Raw genomic sequence first — 24,841 nt, 5'->3', positions numbered from 1 at the left:
GTGCATGAACGAGGTGCCTGCTGCAATGGCCATACGAACACTGTTCGCTAAACAGCTGTTGAGGAGACACTGTTGGTAGGTCCTTGGTTCATCTGGATGCCTCGTTGCTAAACAGTTGCACTTCTACTCGCCCATATATGTATCTACAGCCGTCTTTCACCCCCGTGATTTATGGTAGCTGATACAACTAATAGTTATTTAGTATTTATAATTTCATATGTTTGTAATCTCCCCACATGACCCATGGACCTTGCCGTTGGTGGAGAGACTTGCGTGCCTCAGCGATACAGATAGCCGTACCGTAGGTGCAACCACAACGAAGGGGTATCTGTTGAGAGGCCAGACAAACGTGTGGTTCTTGAAGAAGGGCAGCAGCCATTTCAGTAGTTGTAGGGGCAGCAGTCTGGATGATTGCCTCATCTGACCTTGTAACATCAACCAAAGTAGCTATGATGTGCTGGTACTGCGAATGCTGAAAGCAAAGGGAAACTACAGCCGTAATTTTTCCCGAGGGCATGCAGCTTTACTGTATGGTTAAATGATGATGGCGTCCTCTTGGGTAAAATATTCCACAGGTAAAATAGTCCCCCATTCGGATCTCCGTGCGGGGACTACTCAGGAGGACGTCGTTATGAGGAGAAATCAAACTGGCGTTCTACGGATTGGAGCGTGGAATGTCGGACCCTTTAATCGGGCTTGTAGGTTATAAAACTTAAAAAGGGAAATGGATAGGTTAAAGTTAGATATAGTGGGAATTAGTGAATTTCGGTGGTAGGAGGAACAAGGCTTCTGGTCTGGTGAATACAGGGTTATAAATACAAAATCATATAACTAGAATGCAGGAGTATGTTTCATGGTGAATAAAATAGGAACAAGGATAAGCTGTTACGAACAGCATAAGGAACGTATTATTGTAGCCAGACAAGAAGCCCACGCCTACCGCAGTAGTACAAGTTTATATGCCAACTAGCTCCGCAGTTGATGAAGAGAGTGAAGAAATTACTCAGATAGTTAAGGGAGACGAAAATTTAATAGTCATGGGGGACTGGAATTCGACTGTAATAAAAAGAAGAGAAGGAAAGGTAGTAGGTGAATACGGAATCAGAGCATAACTTACTCATAGCTAACTAACACTTGGTTTAAGAATAATGGAAGAAGGTTGTATACATGGAAGAGGCCTGGAGGCACTGCAAGGTTTCAGATGGATTATATAGTGGTAAGACAGAGATTTAGTAACCAGATTTTAAATGGTAAGAGTTGTAAGACATTTCCAGGGGCAGAGGTGGACCACAATTCATTGGTTATGAACCGTAGATCAAAACTGAAAAAGCTGCACTAAAGTAGAAATTTAAGGAGATGGGACCTGGATAAACTAAAAGAACCAGAGGTTGTAGAGAGCTTCAGAGATAGCGTTGTGGAACGATTGACAAGAACAGGGGAAAGAAATACAGCAGAAGAAATATGGGTTGCGTTGACAGATGATGTAGTGAAGGCAGCAGAGGATCAAGTAGCTAAAGAGACGTGAGCTAGTAGATACGCTTGGGTAACAGAAGAGATATTGAAGTTAACTGATGAAAAGAGAAAATATAAAAATGCATTAATTGAAGGAGGTGAAAAGGAATACAAACGTCTCAAAGATAAAATCGACAGGAAGGGTAAAATGGCTAAGCAGGGATGGCTAGATGACAAATGTAAGGCTGTAGAAGCATGTATTACTAGGGGTAAGAAAGATATTGCCTACAGGAAAATTAAACAGACCTATGGAGAAAAGAGAACCACCTGTATGAATATCAGGAGCTCAGATGGAAAACCCGTCCTAAGCAAAGAAGGAGAAGCAGAACGAAGGAACGATTATGTAGATGGTCCATACAAGGGCGATGTACTAAAGGGCAATATTATAGAAATGGAAGAGAACGTAGATGAAGATGAAACAGGAGATACAATACTGCGAGAAGAATTTGACAGAGCACTGAAAGACATAAGTCGAAACAAGGCCCCGTGAGTTGACAACATTACATTAGAACTACTGATAGCCTTGGGAGATCCAGCCCTTACAAAACTTCTCCATCTGGTGAGCAAGATGTATGAGACAGGGGAAATACCCTCAGACTTAAAGAAGAAAGGAGGTGTTGACAGGTGTGAAAATTACCGAACTATCAGTTTAATAAGACACGGTTGCAAAATACTGAGACGAATTCCTTACAGACGAATGGAAAAACTGGTAGAAGCCGACCTCGGGGAATATCAGTTTGGATTTCTTGGAAATGTTGGAACACGCGCGGTAATATTGGTCCTAGGATGTATCCTAGAAGATAGGTGAAGGAAACGCAAACCTACGTTTCTAGCATTTGTAGACTTAGAGAAAGCTTTTGTCAATGTTGACTGGAATACTCTCTTTAAAATTCTGAAGGAGGCAGGGATAAAACATTGGGAGCGAAAGGCGATTTACAATTTGGACTGAAACCTGATGGCAGTTCAAGAGTCGAGAAGCATGAAAGGGAAGTAGCGGTTGAGAAGCGAGTCAGTCAGACATCTCCGATGTTGTTCAATCTGTATATTGAGCAAGCAGTAAAGGAAACAAAAGAATAATTTGGAGTAGGAATTAAAACCCACGAAGAAGAAATAAAAACTTTGAGGTTTGCCGACGACTGTGTAATTCTGTCAGAGACAGCAAAGGACCTGGAGGACCAGCTGAACGGAAAATGGGTAGTGTCTTGAAAGGAGGATATAAGAGCAAAATGAAAATAATGGAATGTAGTCAAATTAGGTGATGCTGAGGGGTATTAGATTGAGAAATGAGACACTTAAAGTAGTAAATGAGTTTTACTTTTTGGGGAACAAAATAATTGATGATGGTCGAAATAGAGAGGATTTAAAATGTAGACTGGCTATGGCAAGGAAAGCGTTTCTGAAGAAGAGAAATTTGTTAACATCAAGTCTAGATTTAACTGTCAGAAAATTTTTCCTGAAAGTATGTGCAGCCATGTGTGGATGTGAACATGGACGATAAGAAGAGAATAGAAGCTTTCGAAATGTGTTGCTACAGAAGATTGCTGAAGATTATATGGGTAGATCGAATGACTAGAAGAAGGGATCAGTTAGTAGGACACGTTCTGAGGCATCAAGGGATCACCAATATAGTACTGGAGGGAAGCGTGGAGGGTAAAAATCGTAGAGGGAGACCAAGAGACGAATACGCTAAGCAGATTAAGAAGGATGTAGGTTGTAATTATTCGGAGGTGAAGAGGCTTGCACAGGATAGAGCTGCATGAGTAGCTGCATCAAACCAGTCTCTGGAGTGATGACCACAACAACATGTTTGTAGAATGAGATTTTCACTCTGCAGCGGAGTGTGCGCTGATATTTAACTTCCTGGCAGATTAAAACTGTGTGCACGACTGAGACTCGAACTCGGGACCTTTGCCTTTCGCGGACAAGTGCTCTACCATCTGAGCGACCGAAGCACGACTCTCGCCTGGTCCTCACAGCTCTACTTCTGCCAGTATCTCGTCCCCTACCTTCCAAACTTTACAGAAGCTCTCCTGCGAGCCTTGCAATACTAGCACTCCTGAAAGGTTCTCAGGAGAGCTTCTGTAAAGTTTGGAGGGTCGGAGACGAGATACTGGCAGAAGTAGAGCTGTGAGGACCGGTCGAGAGACGTGCTTCGGTAGCTCAGATGGTAGAGCACTTGCCCGCGAAAGGCAAAGGTCCCGAGTCTCGGTCGGGCACACAGTTTTAATCTGCCAGGAAGTTTCATATCAGCGCACACTCCGCTGCAGAGTGAAAATCTCATTCTGGAAACATCCCCCAGGCTGTGGCTGAGCCATGTCTCCGCAGTATCCTTTCTTTCAGGATTGCTAGTACTGCAAGGTTCGCAGGAGAGCTTCTGTAAGGTTTGGAAGGTAGGAGACGAGATTCTGGTAGAAGTAGAGCTGTGAGGACCGGGCGAGAGTCGTGCATCGGTAGCTCAGATGGTAGAGCACTTGCCCGCGAAAGGCAAAGGTCCAGAGTTCGAGTTTCCGTCGGGCACACAGTTTTAATCTGCCAGGAAGTTTTATCATGTTTGTAATGTTTGCATATTTTGGAATATACGATGTTTCTATACAAACAAGCATTCATCGTCGAGGAGTTCATTTCTGTTCTTCCAGCACATTGGTGTTTGAAATTAAAAAGTGATTTTATTGCGAAGTGTTGTATTTCATTGACCACCTTACTTTCAGATTTGACTTGATACTGGAGGTAACGTGACAATACGATTAAATAAGAAGAAGCTCTAAGATGGACATTGTGTTTGTATAAGGCGGTGTGCCTTACCTACAAATATGTCACAGCTATTTTTAGGTCGGTCTCTTGAAATAAGAAACTTTCTGGTTTTCCGAATTTCTAGTATTTTGTGTCTCAAATTTTTGCTAGTCATGTACCTTCCAGAATAAATTGTTATTCTGGAGCAAGATGTGCGCTGAATTGTAACTTCCTGGCAGATTAGAAATATGTGTCGGACCGGCACTCGAAAGTTAGAGCAACTGAACAATCCGAGCACGCACACGGCCCTTAATCAGGGCTCCTACCTTCCCAACTTCACAGAAGATTTAAAGACAGAAGATGGGATAATGGCGGAAGTAAAGCAATTTTAACTCCTTTCATGGCAAAAGTCCCGTTTCACTGCCAGTTAGTAGAGGATGTAGCAGCTTTAGGAACTTCAAATGGTTCAAATGTCTCTGAGCACTATGGGACTTAACATCTGAGGTCATCAGTCCCCTAGAACTTAGAACTACTTAAACCTAACTAACCTAAGGACATCACACACATCCATGCCAGAGGGAGGATTCGAACCTGCGACCGTAGCGGTCGCACGGTTCCAGTCTGTAGCGCCTACAACCGCTCGGCCACTCAGGCCGGCTGTAGGAGCTACGGAGTGAACTGAAGCAAGTGCAGAAGGACGAAGAACTGAACTATAACGGGCGATCAGAAAGTTTTCTTTTGAGGCCGTTGCTGCACCGTATATGTACCGTAGCGTGACTCCAATGTGTGTATTTAAGCAACGGCACGTAGCAAGGGATTAGTATGGCATTCGTGTCTTTCCGAACTGCGTGTAGCAAATGCGGAAATCTGAACTATGCGTTCAGACAGGACAAACGTACTGTTATTCCTCCTTGGCTGCTGAAGGACAAACTTCGCCAGACATCCATCGAAGAAAGAAGAATGTGTATGAGTCAGCATGTCTGCCGTAAGCCACCGTCGTAGAATGGTGCGCCAAATTCCTTGCTGGTCACAATTAGTAGACATAAGATGGCGTCGATCTGAGAGGCCAGCCTCAACTGCGAGACTCGAGCACCCTCCCTATTATCGAGATCACCCTCCACCCCCGTGCTAATGCCATGCCTCCAGACTCTTAAAAAGGCCTTGGAGGGTCGACGATTACCCTTGCACAAGGATGTGCAGCACGCACTTACGGACTTTTTCATGCACCAAGACATAGTGTTTCATCAAACGGGCGTCTTCAACCACATGCGCCGCTGGGATGATTTCCTCAGCATTAACTGTGATTTTGCTTCATTAGCATCTTTATTCCGGACTCTACGGCGTTCGCAGAGGAAGTTTTTGATCACCTCTTATACTTGAAATGAAACTTGGTCTGAACTACTCAATTTTGAAAGAATGTTCGAAAAGGATGTACAGGATGGAGAGAAACCCAGTATAGGTGATGCCAGTAGGAACAAAATCACTAATGTTGTGTAGGTGGACAACGCACCATTTTTAAACTAAGAAACTTGGCGCACGTGCTCCGATTGGCCGTGGCATTGCCCTGTTGCAGTTCGTCAGTTGACGGACAGCGCTATGATTGTCCGTTCGCTCATACAAACGTCCCTCGCCCCGTCACTGGCCCAATGTGGTACGCGCACGTGTTGAACAGGTTTTGCTGTTTGTCTCCACCTCACGCCACAGGCATTCACACGTAAGCTTCGCTTCGGAGCACACACACGACACCTGCGATTTGTAGTAAGCATGGCGGCACAGTATTCGTTTGAAGGACAACGAGACACGTTTTTTGTTTACGGACTAGGCGAAGGTAATGCGCATGAACCTCGATGGCAGTAAGAGGAACGATATCCAACAACACACCACCCGCACACGCAAATATTTACACCAGTTCATCGGTGACTTGACGAAACAGGCTCGTTAGGGGGATATCATAGTGATGCTGGAAGACCTCGAACACGACGGGATGGTTTATTTGAAGAAACTGTTCTCTAGCGCTTCGAGGAAGTACCTACGACAAGTACTCGAGTCGTTGGACACGACATGGGGGTCAGTCATAAGTTAGTCTGGGAGGTTTTGAGGGATGATGGCCAACGTCCATTTAGTTTCCAGCCTGTCCAAGACCTAAATCCTGTGGTGGACTATGAACACAGGCTAGGGTTTTACCGGTGGTTTCTGCGAGGTGTTGCACGAGACTCCGACTTCCCCGCCATTGTGTTGTTTACCGACGAGTGCACGTTCCATCGCGATGGCGTTTACAACACTCGAAGCGTTCATTACTGGGCAAGGGTAAATCCTCACGTCACGTACGTCCACGGACACCAGGAACGATTTTCGCTCAATATTTGGGTAGGCATTGTGGGTGACCATCTGATTGGGCCGGTACGTCTACCTCCTCGACTTATCGAGCCAAATTCACTTTTTGCAAGAAACACACCCTCCCTGCTGGGAGATTTCCCCTGGACATACGGCTATGAATGGGGTTGCAGCATCATGAGATGCCACCGAAATTTTGCCTGTGTTGATTCTTCAAGGTTCTAGTTCACCCACCTGGATGCGAACCACGTACAAACGAAGAGGAATTAATGGACCGCATTCAATATGTCGTCAATCACATCAGGGCAGTGCGTCAGAGGGTCGCCAGTTCGAGCGCCTGCTTTATGTAAACAATGCCTGACTACAAGAAAGGCTATTTTCAGGGCCGACACAATTTGTAAAAGATTTTCTGTACGCGAACTAACAGCTATTGACGGTTTTTTTCCGTGTACATCTTATCATGAAACTACAATTGATGTGTCGGGGCCCCAGCGGATTCGCCCCCAGGCAACCAGAGTGGAGAGCGTGCGGGCCGCCTTGGATACATCGCCGTCTCCGCCAGGCAAAGCATTCGCTGTCATACGTTGTCCAGAGCATCCGGCAACAGGGCAATCCCGCGGCTAAGCGGCGTGCGTGGCGCCCAAGTTTCTGTAATTTAAAAATTGTGCGTCGTCGACCTAAACGGCATTAGTAATTTTGGTTCCTATTGTCATCAGTATCCAGGGACAATTTTTCTCCGCCATATATATATATATATATATATATCGAACTTCACTATGCGATGGACATTTAAGTGAACTTTTGCGTGTCAGCCAGATTTCAACCAGCTCATAGTAAAATTGATAAATAGCAAAATTATATCCAAAACTAACTTTTGATTTCCTGATCTATACTGAAGTGATGTTAGTTAAGAAAATAGTATTTCTTCATTAACGAAACCACAGCATCTGTTCATTAATGCGAATAGTGACAGTGTGGTCAGAAGAAGTCTGCATTGCTTGTAAGGCTATTGCAGGGTAGGTTGTTCTGCGAAATAATGGTTGAGTAAAACGTTCGAACGCAGCGTCGTTTCCGAGTTAATTAGCATTTATTCATTACGTCCGTTGCGCACGCAAATTCACGCGGCGTGCCAGATACAATTTGTGTTGGTTGTCTCGCAGCGTAGATGATAGCATACGTGACTGCTCAACCTTTGGCTCCGATTCGATCTTTACTACTGCCCATGTCTAATTTTTGTATCGCTCTCTTGTTCGGATGTAGAAAACCAAACTAACAACACGTTTGGCTACACCTTCTCTGCCGGGTTGCATGAATGTGCGAGCGCAACGGCCCGATTGGCTAACTTCAATGCTAAGTAGCTCGGAAACGGCGCAACTTATCGAATTCTTCTCCTTAACAATTATTTCTCTACCCAACGTACCATGCAGCACACTTACTAGCCTTTCACATTCTTCCTGACCACCCAGTATAACTAACACGGGTACTTTCAAATCAATTTTCAAATAGTCTGCGGCTCCCAAACTTTAGGTTGGTGGTCATCCCTGGCCTAGAGCAAAGCGCAGATCAGCGCAACTGCAGTCACTCAGACAGACGGTCCCTCAACTGACCCGCTCGACCTCGCGCAGCACGCGGACCAGGTTGAGGCCGGCGAGCTTCCGCAGGTCCTCCTCTGTCCAGCCGCCACGGGCCATCAGCTCCGCCAGCAGGTGAGGGTACCGCGACACGTCCTCCAGGCCCAGCGGCGTGCTGCAACACCAGTCCTGCTAAACACAAAATGCTATGAACGATGCAATAAGTTTGTGCAAATGAATATTATATGATGTCCCTACTATAATGACAAACGAGGAACTGTCTGAAGCAATAAGGAAACAAAATTTTGAGAATATTGATGAAAACGAATTCCAAAGCAGCTTCAAACTAAGGTTTAAAACGGGTCCTCGGGACCGGGATGTCGTACATCACGTTGCCGAGGTCTCCGCAACAATGTGGAGGAAAATAACATCACTGGGCAGACTATACGTGGGTTTCCACGCAATTAATACTAGAGACTACATTGTGGTACCTCGTTGCCATAACTGCGGCGACTTGGACCACATCCTGAGGCACTGCACCAGGGGGTCGGCCTGCTCCAAATGCGGTGATAATGGACATACCAGAAAAGATTGTAAGGCCACAGGTGTCTGCATCCCCTGTAAGAATCGTGGCAAGAAGTCTTGTGGAGCCACAGGACGGAACTGCCCTACCTACAGGATGCTCGAACAAAGATTGATCTCACGAATAGATTATGGCTGAAAAAGGCATACCATGCAGGATGCCAAAGCATAAATCCCTGAGCCAAAGGAGGAGGGATGCAATGAGAGCAAGTAGGTTCAGGAGCTTCCTGAAGTCGCTCGTCAGCCCAAACATTCAAGCAGTTGACAAATCCATACAGACAGAGTCCCCCACCAGGGACATTGGTATTCAAACTGAGCTCCCCTCAGAGATCAGAGCACCCTTCTCCCAATGCCGGGGCACGCTGCCGATTAAAGATCCACAACGGCAAGAGCATCCTGTGGTAGTGGCGGATAAAATCACAAAACCCATACAAGATAACATAATAACAAGCTCCACCGCCAACTCTGACGCCAAAGATAATCCGGTGGTCAGATTGCCACCCGTAGACCCGGTGAGGGTGTACCCAAATCTAGAGTACACCATGCAACTAGCAAGACTGGAGCAGCCGGCTACCCTGACCACTGCCTTACGTCATGTGGACCGGGTGGGACATGAGTACGGACGAAGGGTAACCTTCTCGGTGATGGAGGCTGTGGATAGGATACAATTAAAGTCGGTGAACCTCCCCACTGACTTCGGAGCACTGCGGGACTTACTTAAAAAAGTCTTTGAAAGACGAGGTGAGAAATTCGACCTGGACGACATTTACAATCAATCAGTAATAGCAAACGGCCGACTGGCTTATGACTGGAACAAAACCTGGCCGCATGACCATATACATACTTATTTTCCATGACGACTAGAATAAAAATCGGACAACTTAACACTCACAACAGTGGACTAGTAATGCAGGAGCTCCGAAAGGAAGTGGTGGAAAAGAGACTGGATGTACTCTGTCTACAGGAGCCGTACTCTCTGGCTGGAAAAATTGCGTTCACTGCCGCAACATGGCAAACTGTCAGCAGTGGGGATATCCCCAGAGCGGCTATTATAATAACAAACACGGCACTGCGTGCAACCCCCTTGTCACAGTTCTCCAACAGTCACTGCAACTTCGTGGAGATACAATCTCCTGCTGGAATTGTTATCATCATTAATATGTACTTCCAGTACGGAGAGAGAATTGAACAATATATAGACCATCTAGTGAGTGTGGCCACGGCGTTGCGGGGACGCAAAATCATTATAACTGCCGACATAAATGCTAAATCCCCCCTGTGGTACAGTGGCACTAGGGACGAAAATGGAGCCAAAGCTGAAGAAATGATAATGGCTCTCCAACTAGTGGTGGCAAACAGACCAGGAAATCCCCCCACCTACGTGGCTGGAGGAGGACAGGGTACCAACATTGACGTGACGCTGGTCACGCCAAACACAGTGAATATACTTCAGGAGTGGAAAGTGGAAGACAATGCCACCACTAGTGATCATAATCTGATTACCTTCATGGTTGGAGACAGAGAGTGCCGCTGGGCCATGGGGTGGGAGGTGCAAAGGAACTTTAGGAAAACAGACTGGGAACGTCTAGCCAGAGAGTGTGACATCCCTCCATTACCGGAAGGAGACGAAGGACAAGACATGAATGTGGACGACAGAGCAGAAGGACTGGTGCGCGCAGTAACAAGAGCGATTGAGGTAGCCGTACCAACCAGGAGAAGGGCCGTGGCGGCCACACCGGCACCATGGTCAGCCAAACTGCAGGAGCTACGTCAGTCAGTCAGGAGACTGAGGAAGCACTACCAGCGCAGTGTCGTCTGGTGGGAGAAGCAAAGATGGCTGCAGTTATACCGGGAGGCAAAAGAGAACTTTCAAAAAGAACTACAAAAGACAAGAACAACTAGCTGGGAAAATTTCGTAACCAGTCAACTGGCCCTCGATCGTTGGGGTGTGCCATATAGACTGGTAAGGGAAAAGATTCGTTCCCCAACAATGATTTCTACGCTCAGGCGCGGGGACGGGATGACGGAATCTTGGCAGGAAACTGCCGAGGTCCTCCTCGAGTCGCTGTTGCCTGACGATGATAGAAATGAAGACACTGAAGAGCAGCGTCAATTACGCGAAGAAGACCTTCATAGGAATGAAAACGACGTGGCGGTCCTCCCCTTCTCTGAAGAGGAAGTTGCTGCTCTTATTAAGTCCCTAAAAAAGGGAAAAGCCCCCGGGCCAGATGGCATTGTGGCGGAGGTAGTGCAGTTCTTAGCCCCACAGTTAGTTGCGCCACTCACACACACTTTAAATGCATGCCTTAGGCAAGGCAAATTCCCAAAAATATGGAAAACTGCGAACGTGGTGATCATTAAAAAGGGCCCCGAGAAGGACCCTGCAGAGGCCAAATCCTACAGGCCCATTTGCCTGCTGGACGGCTTCAGCAAACTACTTGAAAAGCTACTAGCGGATAGATTGACTGCTCACCGCATGCTGCACGGGGTGAGCGACAGGCAATTCGGTTTTAGGCCGGGTCGATCGGCATCTGATGCAAGCGCCCTAGCGGCCGAGGTCTGTGGCTCAGCCCCGTGTAAGTATGTAGTTGGCATCATGGTGGATATCAGTGGCGCCTTTGACAACCTGTGGTGGCCTTCGCTCTTCTCCTGCTTACGGGAGGAGTGTCCAGGGCTGCTATATGGGTGTCTGAGGAGCTATTGTGAAGACCGGGAGGTATTGCTATCATCCCCTAGCGGGAAAGTCCGGAAAACTATCACTAAAGGTTGCCCCCAGGGCTCCGTGCTGGGTCCCCTTTTTTGGGACATCCACATGGAGCCTCTTCTGGAAAGTTTACAACAGACTGATGATGTGCTAGAGGTGATAGCTTACGCCGACGACCTCCTCCTGCTGGTTGGCGGCCGAAGTCGCGAGGACATAGAGCCAAAAATACAGAGAGCAATAGACATACTGCAACTATGGTGCCACAGGACCAAAATGACTATTTCACCAAGTCGACTTACTTATTACTCAAAGGACAACTGATAAGAAACCCGACTGTGAGAATTGACGGCATACCTGTTCTCAGGAGACGAGAGACACGATACTTAGGAATCATCATCGATGAAAGGTGGAATTTCGCAAAGCACATAGAAACCGTGACCCAGAAAGCACTACAATCACTAAATAATCTGATTACCATAGGACACAAGAGATTTCACCTTCCGCCTCAATTAATTAAACTCTATCACAACAGTATACTGACGTCAATAGTGGGTTACGGTTCAGGAGTCTGGGCTCACAGGCTCACGAGGGTGGTGCCTGCTATGACGGTGAGGAGAATACAAAGAAATATGATATTAAGGTCCGTGGGAGCTTACAGAACATCCCCAGGAGGAGCCCTGTTAATCATAATGGGACTCTGTCCCCTAGACATAAAGATTAGGCAACAGGCAGCTTGGTACTGGGTAAAAAAGGGAGTTATTACCAAGGTAGAAGAAATTATAGGAGCACCAGTTAGGGACAAAGGTGAGATTAGGGAAAGAGGGGTAAACCTATGGCAGGAAATATGGGAATCGGATGAAACTGGTAGAAGAACCTTTCAGTTCCTATCAGATGTAAGGGAAAGATTGAAAATGAAGTACTTTAAGCCAACTCGGCGATTGTTCCACTTTCTCACCGGTCATGGCCCCTATCCGACATATCTTTGTCGGTTTGGGAAAAAGGCTACGCCTGCGTGTGACTGTGGCGCACTGGAGGGTACTCCTGACCATGTGGTTTATGAGTGCCCCCTTTTCGATGATGTAGCCGGGACATTAAGACAACAATTACCTAGCACAAACACCTATGACCTTTTAAGACAGGAGGAGACATTTCACAGACTAAATACATTGGTAAACGAGGTATCACAGAAAGTTCTGAGAACTTTTTTGAGAGACCTTCATTAAGTAAATAGACAACACTGAATGCGACCACCGCCCCAATCCCATACCGCCGGTTCGTGGACAGGTCGACTTATAGTTGGAATCCGCCACGACCAGGACCAGGGGAACTGGGGCAAATCCTGATCAAGACAACGCACCGATTATGACATAGATTAGAAAGTAGACGTAGTAATTAGAATAGGATAGTAAGTTAGGAACCTGCAGCGATACTTTAACCCTTGCCCGCCCTGTGCCAGGGGCTCGCTCATAGGGATTAGCTCTATGAGCAGGGCATCAAGTAGGTTTATATCATTAACTGGCACAATGTAACGCTGCAGGCAGTTAGTATTAACTAGTAGTAGTAATTAGAAATTATGCTAGATAGTAAACTAAGAAGTAGTCTGCCTAGTTGAAATTGTTGAACTGTCTGTAGTTAAGTCAAGAAAAATGTATAGCTGCTATTGTAAATTTAGGAATGTAGGACCCACTAATCATTAAGGTGGTGGGTCATTATTGTATAACTATTATGAAAGGAAATAAAGATTTTTTTTTAAAAATTAAAAAAAAATGAATAGAAACTAGACAACTATGAAGTAGTCGCTGAAAATGGTCTGACGAGGGGACCACTTGGTAACCATATTTTTCTTAATTTTTTATATTTATGGTAAGTGAAGTTCAGAACCAAAATATACATCTCCCAGATCATTTCTATGCAACTCTAACTATCGATAAAATCGACTTTGAAGTTTTTCCACCATATTAAATACACGCCAAAATAAAGAAGATATTTTTTCGACTAGCAGCGTAGTTCTGTGGTACATGCTTGGGCTCGCTGTGTGGGGGGCCTGAGTTCTACTCCAAGTGGATCTACATCCACATCTATATTTATACTCCGCAAGCCACCCAATGGTGAGTGGCGGAGGGCACTTTACGTGCCAATGTCATTACCTACCCTTTCCTGTTCCAGTCGCGTATGGTTCGCGGGAAGAGCGACTGCCGGAAAGCCTCCGTGCGCGCTCGAATCTCTCTAATTTTACATTCGTGATCTCCTCGGGAAGTGTAAGTAGGGGGAAGCAATATATTCGATACCTCAACCAGAAACGCACCCTCTCCAAACCTGTACAGCAAGCTACAACGTGATGCAGAGCGCCTCTCTTGCGGAGTCTGCCACTCGAGTTTGCTAAACATCTCCGTAACGCTAGCACGCTTACCAAATAACTCTGTGACGAAACGCACCGCTTTTCTTTGGATCTTCTTTACCTCCTCTGTCAACACGACCTGATGAGGAATACTGATGAGGAATACTCAAGCATGGGTCCAACGACTGTTTTGTAAGCCCCCTGCTTTGTTGATGGACTACATTTTCTAAGGAGTCTTCCAATTAATCTCATCCTGGCACCCGCCTTACCAACAATTAATTTTACATGATCATTCCACTTCAAATCGTTCCGTACGCATACTCCCACATATTTTACAGAAGTAACTGCTACCAGTGCTTGTTCCGCTATCATATAATCATACAATAAAGGATCCTTCTTTCTATGTATTCGCAGTACATTACATTTGTCTATGTTAACGGTCAGTTGCCACTCCCTGCACCAAGTGCCTATCCGCTGCAGACCTTCCTGCATTTCGCTGCAGTTTTTTAATGCTGCAACTTCTCTGTATACTACAGCATCATCCGCGAAAAGCCGCATCGAATTTTTGAACAAAGGTGCATGTTCTACGAGCCTGTTTTAACTTTTCTGTTTGTTCAGTCCTTCCTACGATAACTTCTTTTCCGGTTTCTTCACATTTTTCCTGCAGCCTTGTAGTCTTTGCTTCCGCGAACTTCCTATTTATTTCGTTCATTTTTGTACTTCCTTCTTTGGCTCTGAGCACTATGGGACTTAACAGCTGAGGTCATCAGTCCCCTAGAACTTAGAACTACTTAAACCTAACTAATCTAAGAACATCACGCACATCCATGCCCGAGGCAGGATTCGAACCTGCGACCGTAGCGGTCGCGCGGTTCCAGACTGAAGCGCCTAGAACCGCTCGGCCACTCCAGACGGCTTGTACTTCCTTCTTTCATCGATCCATTGGAGCACTTGTGTTGCACGAGGTTTCTTCGCGATTACCTTCTTTGTACCTATGTTTCTCTTTGGAACATCCTTGAATTTTTTTTATAGTTGTCCACTCTTCTTCAAGTGAACTGTTTCCTGTTGTATTCCTTATCGGAGTATCCACATCTTTAGCGAATTTGAAACGCATCTCATCATCCCACAGTATTTCAGTTTGCCACTTTGTTCCTCACTTAGTCTTCACGACGTTTCTTTTGATCTCCAGTCTACTCTTCACGTTTAGTAAATTGTGGTCTGAGTCTATATCTGTTCATGGCTACACTTTAAAAGAGTACGTCTTAAAACCCATTATCTGATTGGGAAATCTTTGCCTGACCGTCACGTAATAAAGCTGAAATGTTTCCATGCCTCCGAGCCTTTCCCAATATACCACGTTCTCTTGGCAACGTTAAACAATGCATTCGCTAATACTAGTTGAAATTCATACTACCATGTTCATATTCTTCAATAATTCTTTCCTCTACTACACCCTAACAACCGCTTCTCGATCCTCCTCGATTTTTAGTTTTTCAGCTCCATTTACACACTGAATTATCCGTTCAGTATCCTGAAGTGTACTTTCTCTGTCTCCTTATTTTCTGATTGCGAAGTCGGCATGTATACGTGAACTATTGTCGCCGTTGGTTGGCTGTCATATGTGATGAGAACACTCCAGTCACTGAACCGGTCACAGTAAAAGCAAGACCGCGATTATGGGAAATGAACTGCGTAGCTGTGCGGCACGGAGCGGGTGCAATTTGTACACCGTGTTTTATCTGCAACGACGCGATAAAATTTTGTATGTAAGTCGTTCGGCAGTGTCGGAGCAAAATGGACGAAAATGACATGGATGTAATATAATTTCTTTGTTATGTAAGGAAGAAGGCTATAAGTGTATGTATGTCAACGTTAGTAGCTTCGGAAAGGATAGCGATACGCCGATCTTTTTACGGTCAAATTTAGCAACAAAATTGGAAACAAATGCTTTGGATAAAACAGGTTTAAAGGAATTACCAGGCACGGGAGCTCGACTGCCTCACGTGACTGTTGGAGACGAAGATTTTCCGTTAAAGACCTATTTGATGACCAATCGAAAAAACTAGACGGTTACAGACATAAAAATACTCTGAAAAGCTTCAGAAAACAATTTTGGAATTTTCTGGAAAATATCTAGCATTTATTGCGGCAAGATCTGTCTCAAATCTGAGCAGATAGAGAACGTGATTCTTGCCACTTTTCTCAGACAGGATACCGTGTTATTTGAGAATGAAAAGACAGAGAAGATATAATCACGAGGCCTTCTTCGTACAGGATGCAATTTCGTAAATAATGCTATCCAGATACGGGAAAGATTCAAAGATTATTTCAGTTCCCCGTAAGATAGTTTTCTCTGGCAAAATGACATGGTGAAGAGGGGATACCGCCGAAGAAAAATAAGTGATGAAAACTGTAATAATAAGCATGTAGTCATAAAACAAACACCGAATCCTCCGTTTCACAAAATAAAATAAAAATCATTTCTACGTGTTCGTACGTTTACTCCAGCTTCCTTGGAATTTCTTTCGAAATGTTGTTGATTCTGGTACCATTCATATAATGTTCATTTCGAAGGTCGTATAACTCTGGATATCCACTTATACATACAATTGACTTTTCGTCATCTAACGCCATTTTGGTAAACAAACTTTCGTTTCGCAGGTCAAAATAGCTGCGATTTCAATGACGTGCAATATCTGGACTCTTGCTATACCACACCAGGCGACAACGGAACTACGTGACGCAGCGTGGTTTATCACAGTCGGCCAGTTGGTCAGGTCAACTTTGCTGGCAGTGCTGGTCCGCGTAGCTGCGCTGCCACGTAGTGCGTTGTGTTTGTGTCTCCAACGATTTCATACAAACAGTGTTAGGCCGTGCCGTACCGCGCCACTCTGCTGCAGTGCGGTTCCAGTCAGTGCGGTCTTAACTCACTCTTCGCCCAACCTTTCCATTCGTACCAGATCCTACTCCCAGCACACAATTTTCTGCTGCCGTTCATATTACCCTATATTCGTCTGACGAGAAATCCTCATATTCTTTCCGTTTCACTTCACTGACTCGCAATATATCAATTCTGAGCCTTTGAATTTCGTGTTTTAGATGTTTTTACATTCCCTCTCACGTTCAAATTTCCGACATTCCACGTTCTGACTCATAGAATGTTACCCCGTCGTTGTTTATTCCATCTTTTTCTCTTGTTCACCTTCCCCTTAGCAGTCCGCCTCCGGGGATCCCAAAGGGTCACTAATCCGGAATATTTTGTCAATGGAGAGATCATGAAACTTTCTCAGTTACAAGCCACAAGTCCCGCGGATGCACATATTGTGTCTTTAATGCAGTGTTTTCCATTGTCTTCTGCACCGTCATACGTTGATCAGTACTGATTCATCAACCCTTTAAGGACAGTTTCCCATTTCAAGTGCCACAGACTGCCCTGAAACTCCGCATCTTGACACTCTACGACAACAACGTCGGCAGAACGAGGCTGATATGTTTCGGAAGTCTTCGTCCGCCATTCCTGATATTTCTTTTACTCAAAATTTCAGCAATAGCTAGGTTCCAACTCGGGACGTAGGATTTTTCGATGCTACCCCTGGACCACGATCTACAGTCTTCATTCTTCGGATACAGGTTCTCTAAATCTGTACAATAGCGTTTCGAGAATTAAGCTGCCTTTTTTCTAACGGCTACGATCTAACTTTACCGATCATTTCTGTTACACTCTCGCTTGCGCTGTACCAACCCGTTACGATCCCAGCAACGCGTTTCAGAATTTTTTTATGTCTTTTGTCATGGCTACGCGATAAGAACTCTAAAGAGTCATAAAATAGAATGGTCGCAGCAGTGTCTTGCACGTGATTTCCTTTACAGATTCAGTGCGCCTTCCCAGAACCCTTGCAACATACCTATCTCTTCCATTCACCTTTCCTAATACTGATTTTACTTGATCGTCCTATTTAGTATTATTTGTTATGTGTGCCCTAAGTACATGTTCACCACTAGCTTTGTAATCAGACGCTGTCAGTTTTCTTCTCTATGATACGGACATTTAACTAGTTCTAAAGAGAGCTGCCATTCATTACACCAAAAGGGAATCCGGCACCTTCCTTTCCTTTCCTCTTCAGCTCAGAGTATGAAATCTCCAATAAAATCTTCTTCCTTTCCTTTTCTTTTCAGCTCAGAATATGACGTATCCAACGTCTTCAAACATTTATTGTCGGGTTAAACTTGAATTTAGTTCCATATAATGTGGCTAATCATCTGAATAGCTTAATTCCTCTCGGTACAGCGATAAATATTGTTGCTGAAGTGAAGTATGCTCGTTTATGAACATCCATTTCTACTGTAAATATATGATGTGCTCATACGATAAATCCTATTAATCCAATTACTGTATGTATTCCAATGTCTTCTCTCCTCCACAAGTTTTAAATCTACTGCTTGCCCTGTAGAGTCCACTGAGTAGTAGCTAGGGAAAATAGCTTTCACTTCTCCGAGACGATGAGGTCAATAGAGACAGAAGGCTCCATCGTACTGGACAAGAACTGGATTGACTGCTGATTTTTCAAAGGAACCGTTCCAGAAGCCGTTTAATTCATTTAGGAATGATACACAAATTCTTGTTATGAATCTCTGTACGGGGAATGATAGGTTGTTCATCTTTCACCCCATAGTAAAAACTGGGTACTGTAGCAATATCAGTTATTGGAAACTATCGTGTGAAGGTAGTGAACTGATATTACAGGAGATGTCCTTTATAAAGGATATTACAGATGAACCTCATGGCAAAAACAGGTACCATTTGTGAGGAAAGGTGTGATTTCGATCTCCGTTAATGTGGTAGGGGAATATCTTCATGGGTTACAGCTGCAAAAATGAAATAAATGCAGCATACTGTTTGAGAGTACATAACTATACTGAATTTCCAATTTTTATTGACAGGATCAGAAATTTTCATGCTGCTGCGATCGTTCCCGACCAGTAAGACCGTAGGCATTTGTGGCAGAGGTCTTTTGCTAAAACGATGGATAATGTACTTTCGAAGGTATTGTTCAGCTCTACAGTATCCCATCCTTATGCGAATGTTCAGTTCAAATGAGCCCCTTTCGAAAAGACAATTGATTACTATTTAATATCATACCGCCTACAGGAAAATTAAAGAGACCTTTGGAGATAAGAGAACGACTTGTATGAATATCAAGAGCTTAGATGGAAACCCAGTTCTAAGCAAAGAAGGGAAAGCAGAAAGGTGGAAGGAGTATATAGAGGGTCTATACAAGGGCGATGTACTTGAGGACAATATTATGGAAATGGAAGAGGATGTAGATGAAGATGAAATGGGAGATTTGATACTGCGTGAAGAGTTTGACAGAGCACTGAAAGACCTGAGTCGAAACAAGGCCCCCGGAGTAGACAATGTTCCACTGGAACTACTGACGGCCGTGGGAGAGCCAGTCCTGACAAAACTCTACCATCTGGTGAGCAAGATGTATGAAACAGGCGAAATACCCTCAGACTTCAAGAAGAATATAATAATTCCAATCCCAAAGAAAGCAGGTGTTGACAGATGTGAAAATTACCGAACTATCAGCTTAATAAGTCACAGCTGCAAAATACTAACACGAATTCTTTACAGACGAATGGAAAAACTAGTAGAAGCCAACCTCGTGGAAGATCAGTTTGGATTCCGTAGAAACACTGGAACACGTGAGGCAATACTGACCTTACGACTTATCTTAGAAGAAAGATTAAGGAAAGGCAAACCTACGTTTCTAGCATTTGTAGACTTAGAGAAAGCTTTTGACAATGTTGACTGGAATACTCTCTTTCAAATTCTAAAGGTGGCAGGGGTAAAATACAGGGAGCGAAAGGCTATTTACAATTTGTACAGAAACCAGATGGCAGTTATAAGAGTCGAGGGACATGAAAGGGAAGCAGTGGTTGGGAAGGGAGTAAGACAGGGTTGTAGCCTCTCCCCGATGTTGTTCAATCTGTATATTGAGCAAGCAGTGAAGGAAACAAAAGAAAAATTCGGAGTAGGTATTAAAATTCATGGAGAAGAAATAAAAACTTTGAGGTTCGCCGATGACATTGTAATTCTGTCAGAGACAGCAAAGGACTTGGAAGAGCAGTTGAATGGAATGGACAGTGTCTTGAAAGGAGGATATAAGATGAACATCAACAAAAGCAAAACGAGGATAATGGAATGTAGTCTCATTAAGTCGGGTGATGCTGAGGGAATTAGATTAGGAAATGAGGCACTTAAAGTAGTAAAGGAGTTTTGCTATTTGGGGAGCAAAATAACTGATGATGGTCGAAGTAGAGAGGATATAAAATGTAGGCTGGCAATGGCAAGGAAAGCGTTTCTGAAGAAGAGAAATTTGTTAACATCCAGTATTGATTTAAGTGTCAGGAAGTCATTTCTGAAAGTATTCGTATGGAGTGTAGCCATGTATGGAAGTGAAACATGGACGATAAATAGTTTGGACAAGAAGAGAATAGAAGCTTTCGAAATGTGGTGCTACAGAAGAATGCTGAAGATTAGATGGGTAGATCACATAACTAATGAGGAAGTATTGAATAGGATCGGGGAAAAGAGAAGTTTGTGGCACAACTTGACCAGAAGAAGGGATCGGTTGGTAGAACATGTTCTGAGGCATCAAGGGATCACCAATTTAGTATTGGAGGGCAGCGTGGAGGGTAAAAATCGTAGAGGGAGACCAAGAGATGAATACACTAAGCAGATTCAGAAGGATGTAGGTTGCAGTAGATACTGGGAGATGAAAAAGCTTGCACAGGATAGAGTAGCATGGAGAGCTGCATCAAACCAGTCTCAGGACTGAAGACCACAACAACAACAACAACAACAGTGTTGAATCCTCATGGTCGGACTAGTCTTTTATAGTGTGTTACAGATATCCTTTACGAGGATATCACAGTGCAATATCCTTTACAAGGATACCACAGCGCAATATCCTTTACAAGGATACCACAGCGCATTAGTAAAAAATCAAAGACAGCTCATTGCGACGAAATTTGGTACAATGCCGTATGACTATACTTACAGTATTAGACAAGTTACGAACATCCTGTAGCTGTTGTCAAACTACCTGTAATATGTGGTATATTTAACAGAGTGCTTGCACTAGCTACTCACATGTTGATTCCATCATATCCAGCTCCGAGGCCGACATGATCTACGCCCGCCACCGAGCGGATGTGTTGTATGTGAGCTGAAAACATGGACAGAGAAACGATATCAGTTACTGATAAGAGAAGTGTGCCAACAAAATAATCATTCTAAAATCGTGGGAGGTATGGAACCTGCAACTTTATTGTTAAGATATTTCACATCAGGTACAGAAAAAATTTCAGCTGCTAAAAGACATGATACATCACGTCTGAAACTAGAACGGAAGAAAATATAGGGAAGGCGATGGGAGAGGGAAGTAAAGAAATTACAGATGCTACAAATTCAGCGGGAGGGGAGGAAGAAATAGTTAATACAAGAAACAAATGAAAATTTACGAACATACTTAAAATACGAGGATTTGTTGACATTTTTCCGTAGGCATTATATTCACTGTATCATATATGATGTGTGCGTAGTATTACTCCAGCTAAGAAACGGAATAACAAGCGCGCTGATGAGCCGAAACTTGTGAGCAACACTGAATGCAGCAACGACTCTGCGTAGTATAGACTAAACGAGTCACTGGTTGATTTCAGGGAGTATGTGACACCAAATGTATACGCACGGCTCACACAAATCCTGTACACTGCGGGCCGACGGTTCGTAGGCACGGAGCTGCCGCCCAGTAACGTCGCACATGCCTTCCATTGGGTCCAGATTAATGGCCAAGACGTCAACGCGAGTGCACTATCACGCTCCTCAAACCACCGTAGCATGTGTTGACCTATTGACATTCACAGTTATTCTGCTGCAAGATGCGTCGCCATCAGGGAAGACATCAATGCGTGAAAGGATGCAAGTGATTTACAATAACATCACGAAGTCCACAGCTGTCATGATGCTTTTCATTACTACTATAAGTCTCAAGGATGCCCAGAAAAACACTTCCGATTGCGTAAAACTGCACCGAATGGCCTGAACCCGAGGCGCGGTGCATGTTCCGTGCGGCCCGACTTTGTGCAACAAGAAACTTGATGCGCTCGACCATTGACTGGTCCGTAATCGATTATCCCGTGCCTACTGCCAGCGTAATTGACGATGCCGTTGGGTCAAAATGCTGCGGAGCCCCGTATTCAACAATGTGTGCTGAAAAGTGAACACCGGAACACTTGTTCCTCCGCCAGCATTGCAATTCGTCATCAGATCTTTCACAGACAGCCGTCTGTCTTTCGTCACAGATTACGAAAGCCTTCAGAACCGAGATAGAACCGATCAGTACCGAAATCAAACTTGAGAGCAGAGTGTGCACTACTATTGTGAACATGAGCAAATGAATCTCTTTTATTTTTTTACGATCAAGACACACAGCGCATGTCGCCGACATTTTCATCATTGTGTAACTATTTTCAATGCATTACAGACACAAAGATAAATGAGGGCAAGAAATCAAACAAGATGCTGTTTCTCTATTACGAGCCACCCGAGACCACGGATCCCTGCCAAATATCCCTGAACAAGTTTCAAAGTTTAGTCACTGTAGTTCAGGTTCATCACGTATGTATTTCGGACGTTCTTTTAAAATGTGGGCAAAGTCTAGGCCTAAGTCCTTTTCATCGACTAGGATTCAGTTACTTCGTAAATACAGATAACGCCCCTCATTTAATACCGAGTCAATCAAGTTTTCTGAGAGCAAACAGGGGTCCCGATCAAGGTAAGTGTTTCTTCAGTGCAAGAGCATAGATTAAGGTTCTCCTAGAACTGCGTTAGTGGTTTTCAGTACAGGACATGTTTTCAGGGGAAGCAAGGTTCAAATCTCGCATCTGCCAGCCTTATGTAGAATCTATGTGGTTTTCTAAACCACTTGATGCGAATGCCAAATTGCTCCCTAAAAGCTTTGGTTTGCCCTATCGACTATGGGACGCGGTTCGTGAAACATGCCTTAATCGGTTGAACCTAATGCGATGCGAATGCCAAAGTGCCACCGTGCTTCCTAGAAGCAGTCTACGGCCTGTATCTTTCGCCACTCCTGGGCATTTCTAACAACTGTCCCTATTCCAATAACCGTATCGTTGACACATCAAACTCTTCCTTATTTTCAGCATGCGTAGTCCACATATCCACTAGTTTCCCCCTCAGAGCACGCCAGTGTTCAACATTTAGTGCACTTGCGAAACTCGCCGACCAAAGTACACTCTGTAAATGGGTTTTGCTCACTATCTACATCTACATCTACTCTCCGCAAGCCACCTGACGGTGTTTCGCGGAGGTGTATCAAATGCTAAATGATATGATAGTACCACATTTCAGATTAACTACAGATTGTGCCGCTAAGTATAAATTAGATTGTAAATTTGGTCACTATTACAGCATGTGTGATGTTTCTATGTGATTGATGAGAGTAATGGCACCATAAAATCCTGTTTTAGTGTCTCCGAAAGGATAGTTATATGAGGCTGTATTCACCAATCCATGACCGGCACTTAGCGTTTTCAGTCTGGGTGTGCCACACTTGCGTTTTCATTTAGTCCATTTTATCATCTTTCCATCGTACTTTACTCCGTGCGTGAGTGCCCATATTTGAACATAAATAAATATTTTAATTTCCTGAAAGCGCGCGCCAACAGTATGTATTGTTTTCTTGCATTTCCGACTTTGCCGTGCTTCTATTTGGTAGAGGAAATGAACAAATAACTCAGCTTTCAAATGATGAAGCAGGTGCTGCGTGCCGCTCGCCACTTCGCCATGTTTTACGTACCTGCGACATCCACCAGCGATGCGGACTCGCTGCAGCTGACGAAGTGCGGGTAGAACGCCACCATCACGATTCCTCCGTTCGCTTTCTGCACAGAAAACATCAGCCTCATAAATTAGCAAAGAATTCTCTGCGAACAAACTAAGTGCTGCGCCGTATGGCTTCTAATCCGATCAAAGTCACTGCAAAAACGATCGGTATTGTAAATTGTCGTAGCTGTGTCTGAAAAGAGCCAGAGCTCCAGGCCCTAATAGAAAGCACTGAAGCTCAACTAGTCATAGGAACAGAATGCTGGCAAAAGCCGGAAATAACTTCAGCCGAAAATTTTTCAAACCATCTAAAAGTGTTCAGAAAGGCTCTGAGCACTACGGCACTTAAAGTGTTCAGAAAGGATAGATTAAATACAGTATTTATTGCTGTCAGAAATAGTTTTACTTGTAGTGAAATTGAAGTAGATAGTTCCTGCGAAATAGTGTGGGTAGAGGTTATACTTAACAATCGGACTAAACTATTAATTGGATCGTTTAGCGATCCACTGACTCAGAAGATACAGTTGCTGAACAGTCCAAAGAAAATTTGAGTCTCATTTCAAATAGGCACCCCACTCATACAATTGTAGTCGGTGACGACTTTAATCTACCCTCGATATGTTAGAAAAATTATACGATTAAAGCCGGTTGCAGGCATAAAACTTCATCCCAAATTGTACTGAACGCTTTCGCAGAAAATTATTTTGAACAATTAGTTCATGAGCCTACTCGAATCGTAAACGGTTGCGAAAGCATACTTGACCTCTTAGCAACAAATAATCCCGGACAAATGGCGAGTAACGTGAAGAATACACGGATTAGCTACCACAAGGCAGTTGCTGCTAGGCTGATTACCGTAACACCTACAACTAACAAAAAGAAAGGCAAATTATATCTGTTTAAAAAAAATTGATAAAAATGTTCTTAATGCGTTTTTAAGAGACAGTCTTCACTCCTTCCGATCTGATCACGTAAGCGTAGAAAGGCTGTGGAATGTTTTCAAGGAGATAGTATCAACGGCATTTGAGATATATATACCACATAAATTAATAAGTGATGGTACTGATCCCCTATGGTACACAAAACGGGTCAAATCGCTGTTGCAGAAGCAACGAAAAAAGCATGGCAAATTTAAAAGAACGCAAAATCGCCAAGAC

General features: G+C 44.2%; 1 protein-coding gene across 1 annotated transcript in view; it reads right to left on the bottom strand.

The window, feature by feature from the left end:
• Positions 1-24,841, bottom strand: part of LOC124805665 (dipeptidase 1-like) — a 133,042-nt gene that overhangs the window by 10,093 nt on the left and 98,108 nt on the right. The window contains exons 7-9 of the mRNA XM_047266234.1: positions 23,659-23,743; positions 20,928-21,003; positions 8,184-8,322 (exon numbers count right to left, since the gene is read on the bottom strand). Coding sequence (XP_047122190.1) covers positions 8,184-8,322; positions 20,928-21,003; positions 23,659-23,743 — 300 coding nt within the window. The remainder of the gene's footprint in view (positions 1-8,183; positions 8,323-20,927; positions 21,004-23,658; positions 23,744-24,841) is intronic.

This window comes from Schistocerca piceifrons, chromosome 7 (assembly GCF_021461385.2).
Source record: "Schistocerca piceifrons isolate TAMUIC-IGC-003096 chromosome 7, iqSchPice1.1, whole genome shotgun sequence".
Classification (NCBI taxonomy): Eukaryota; Metazoa; Arthropoda; class Insecta; order Orthoptera; family Acrididae; genus Schistocerca; species Schistocerca piceifrons.
Note: the sequence above shows the minus strand (reverse complement) of the source record. Positions and strands in the feature narration are given on the sequence as shown.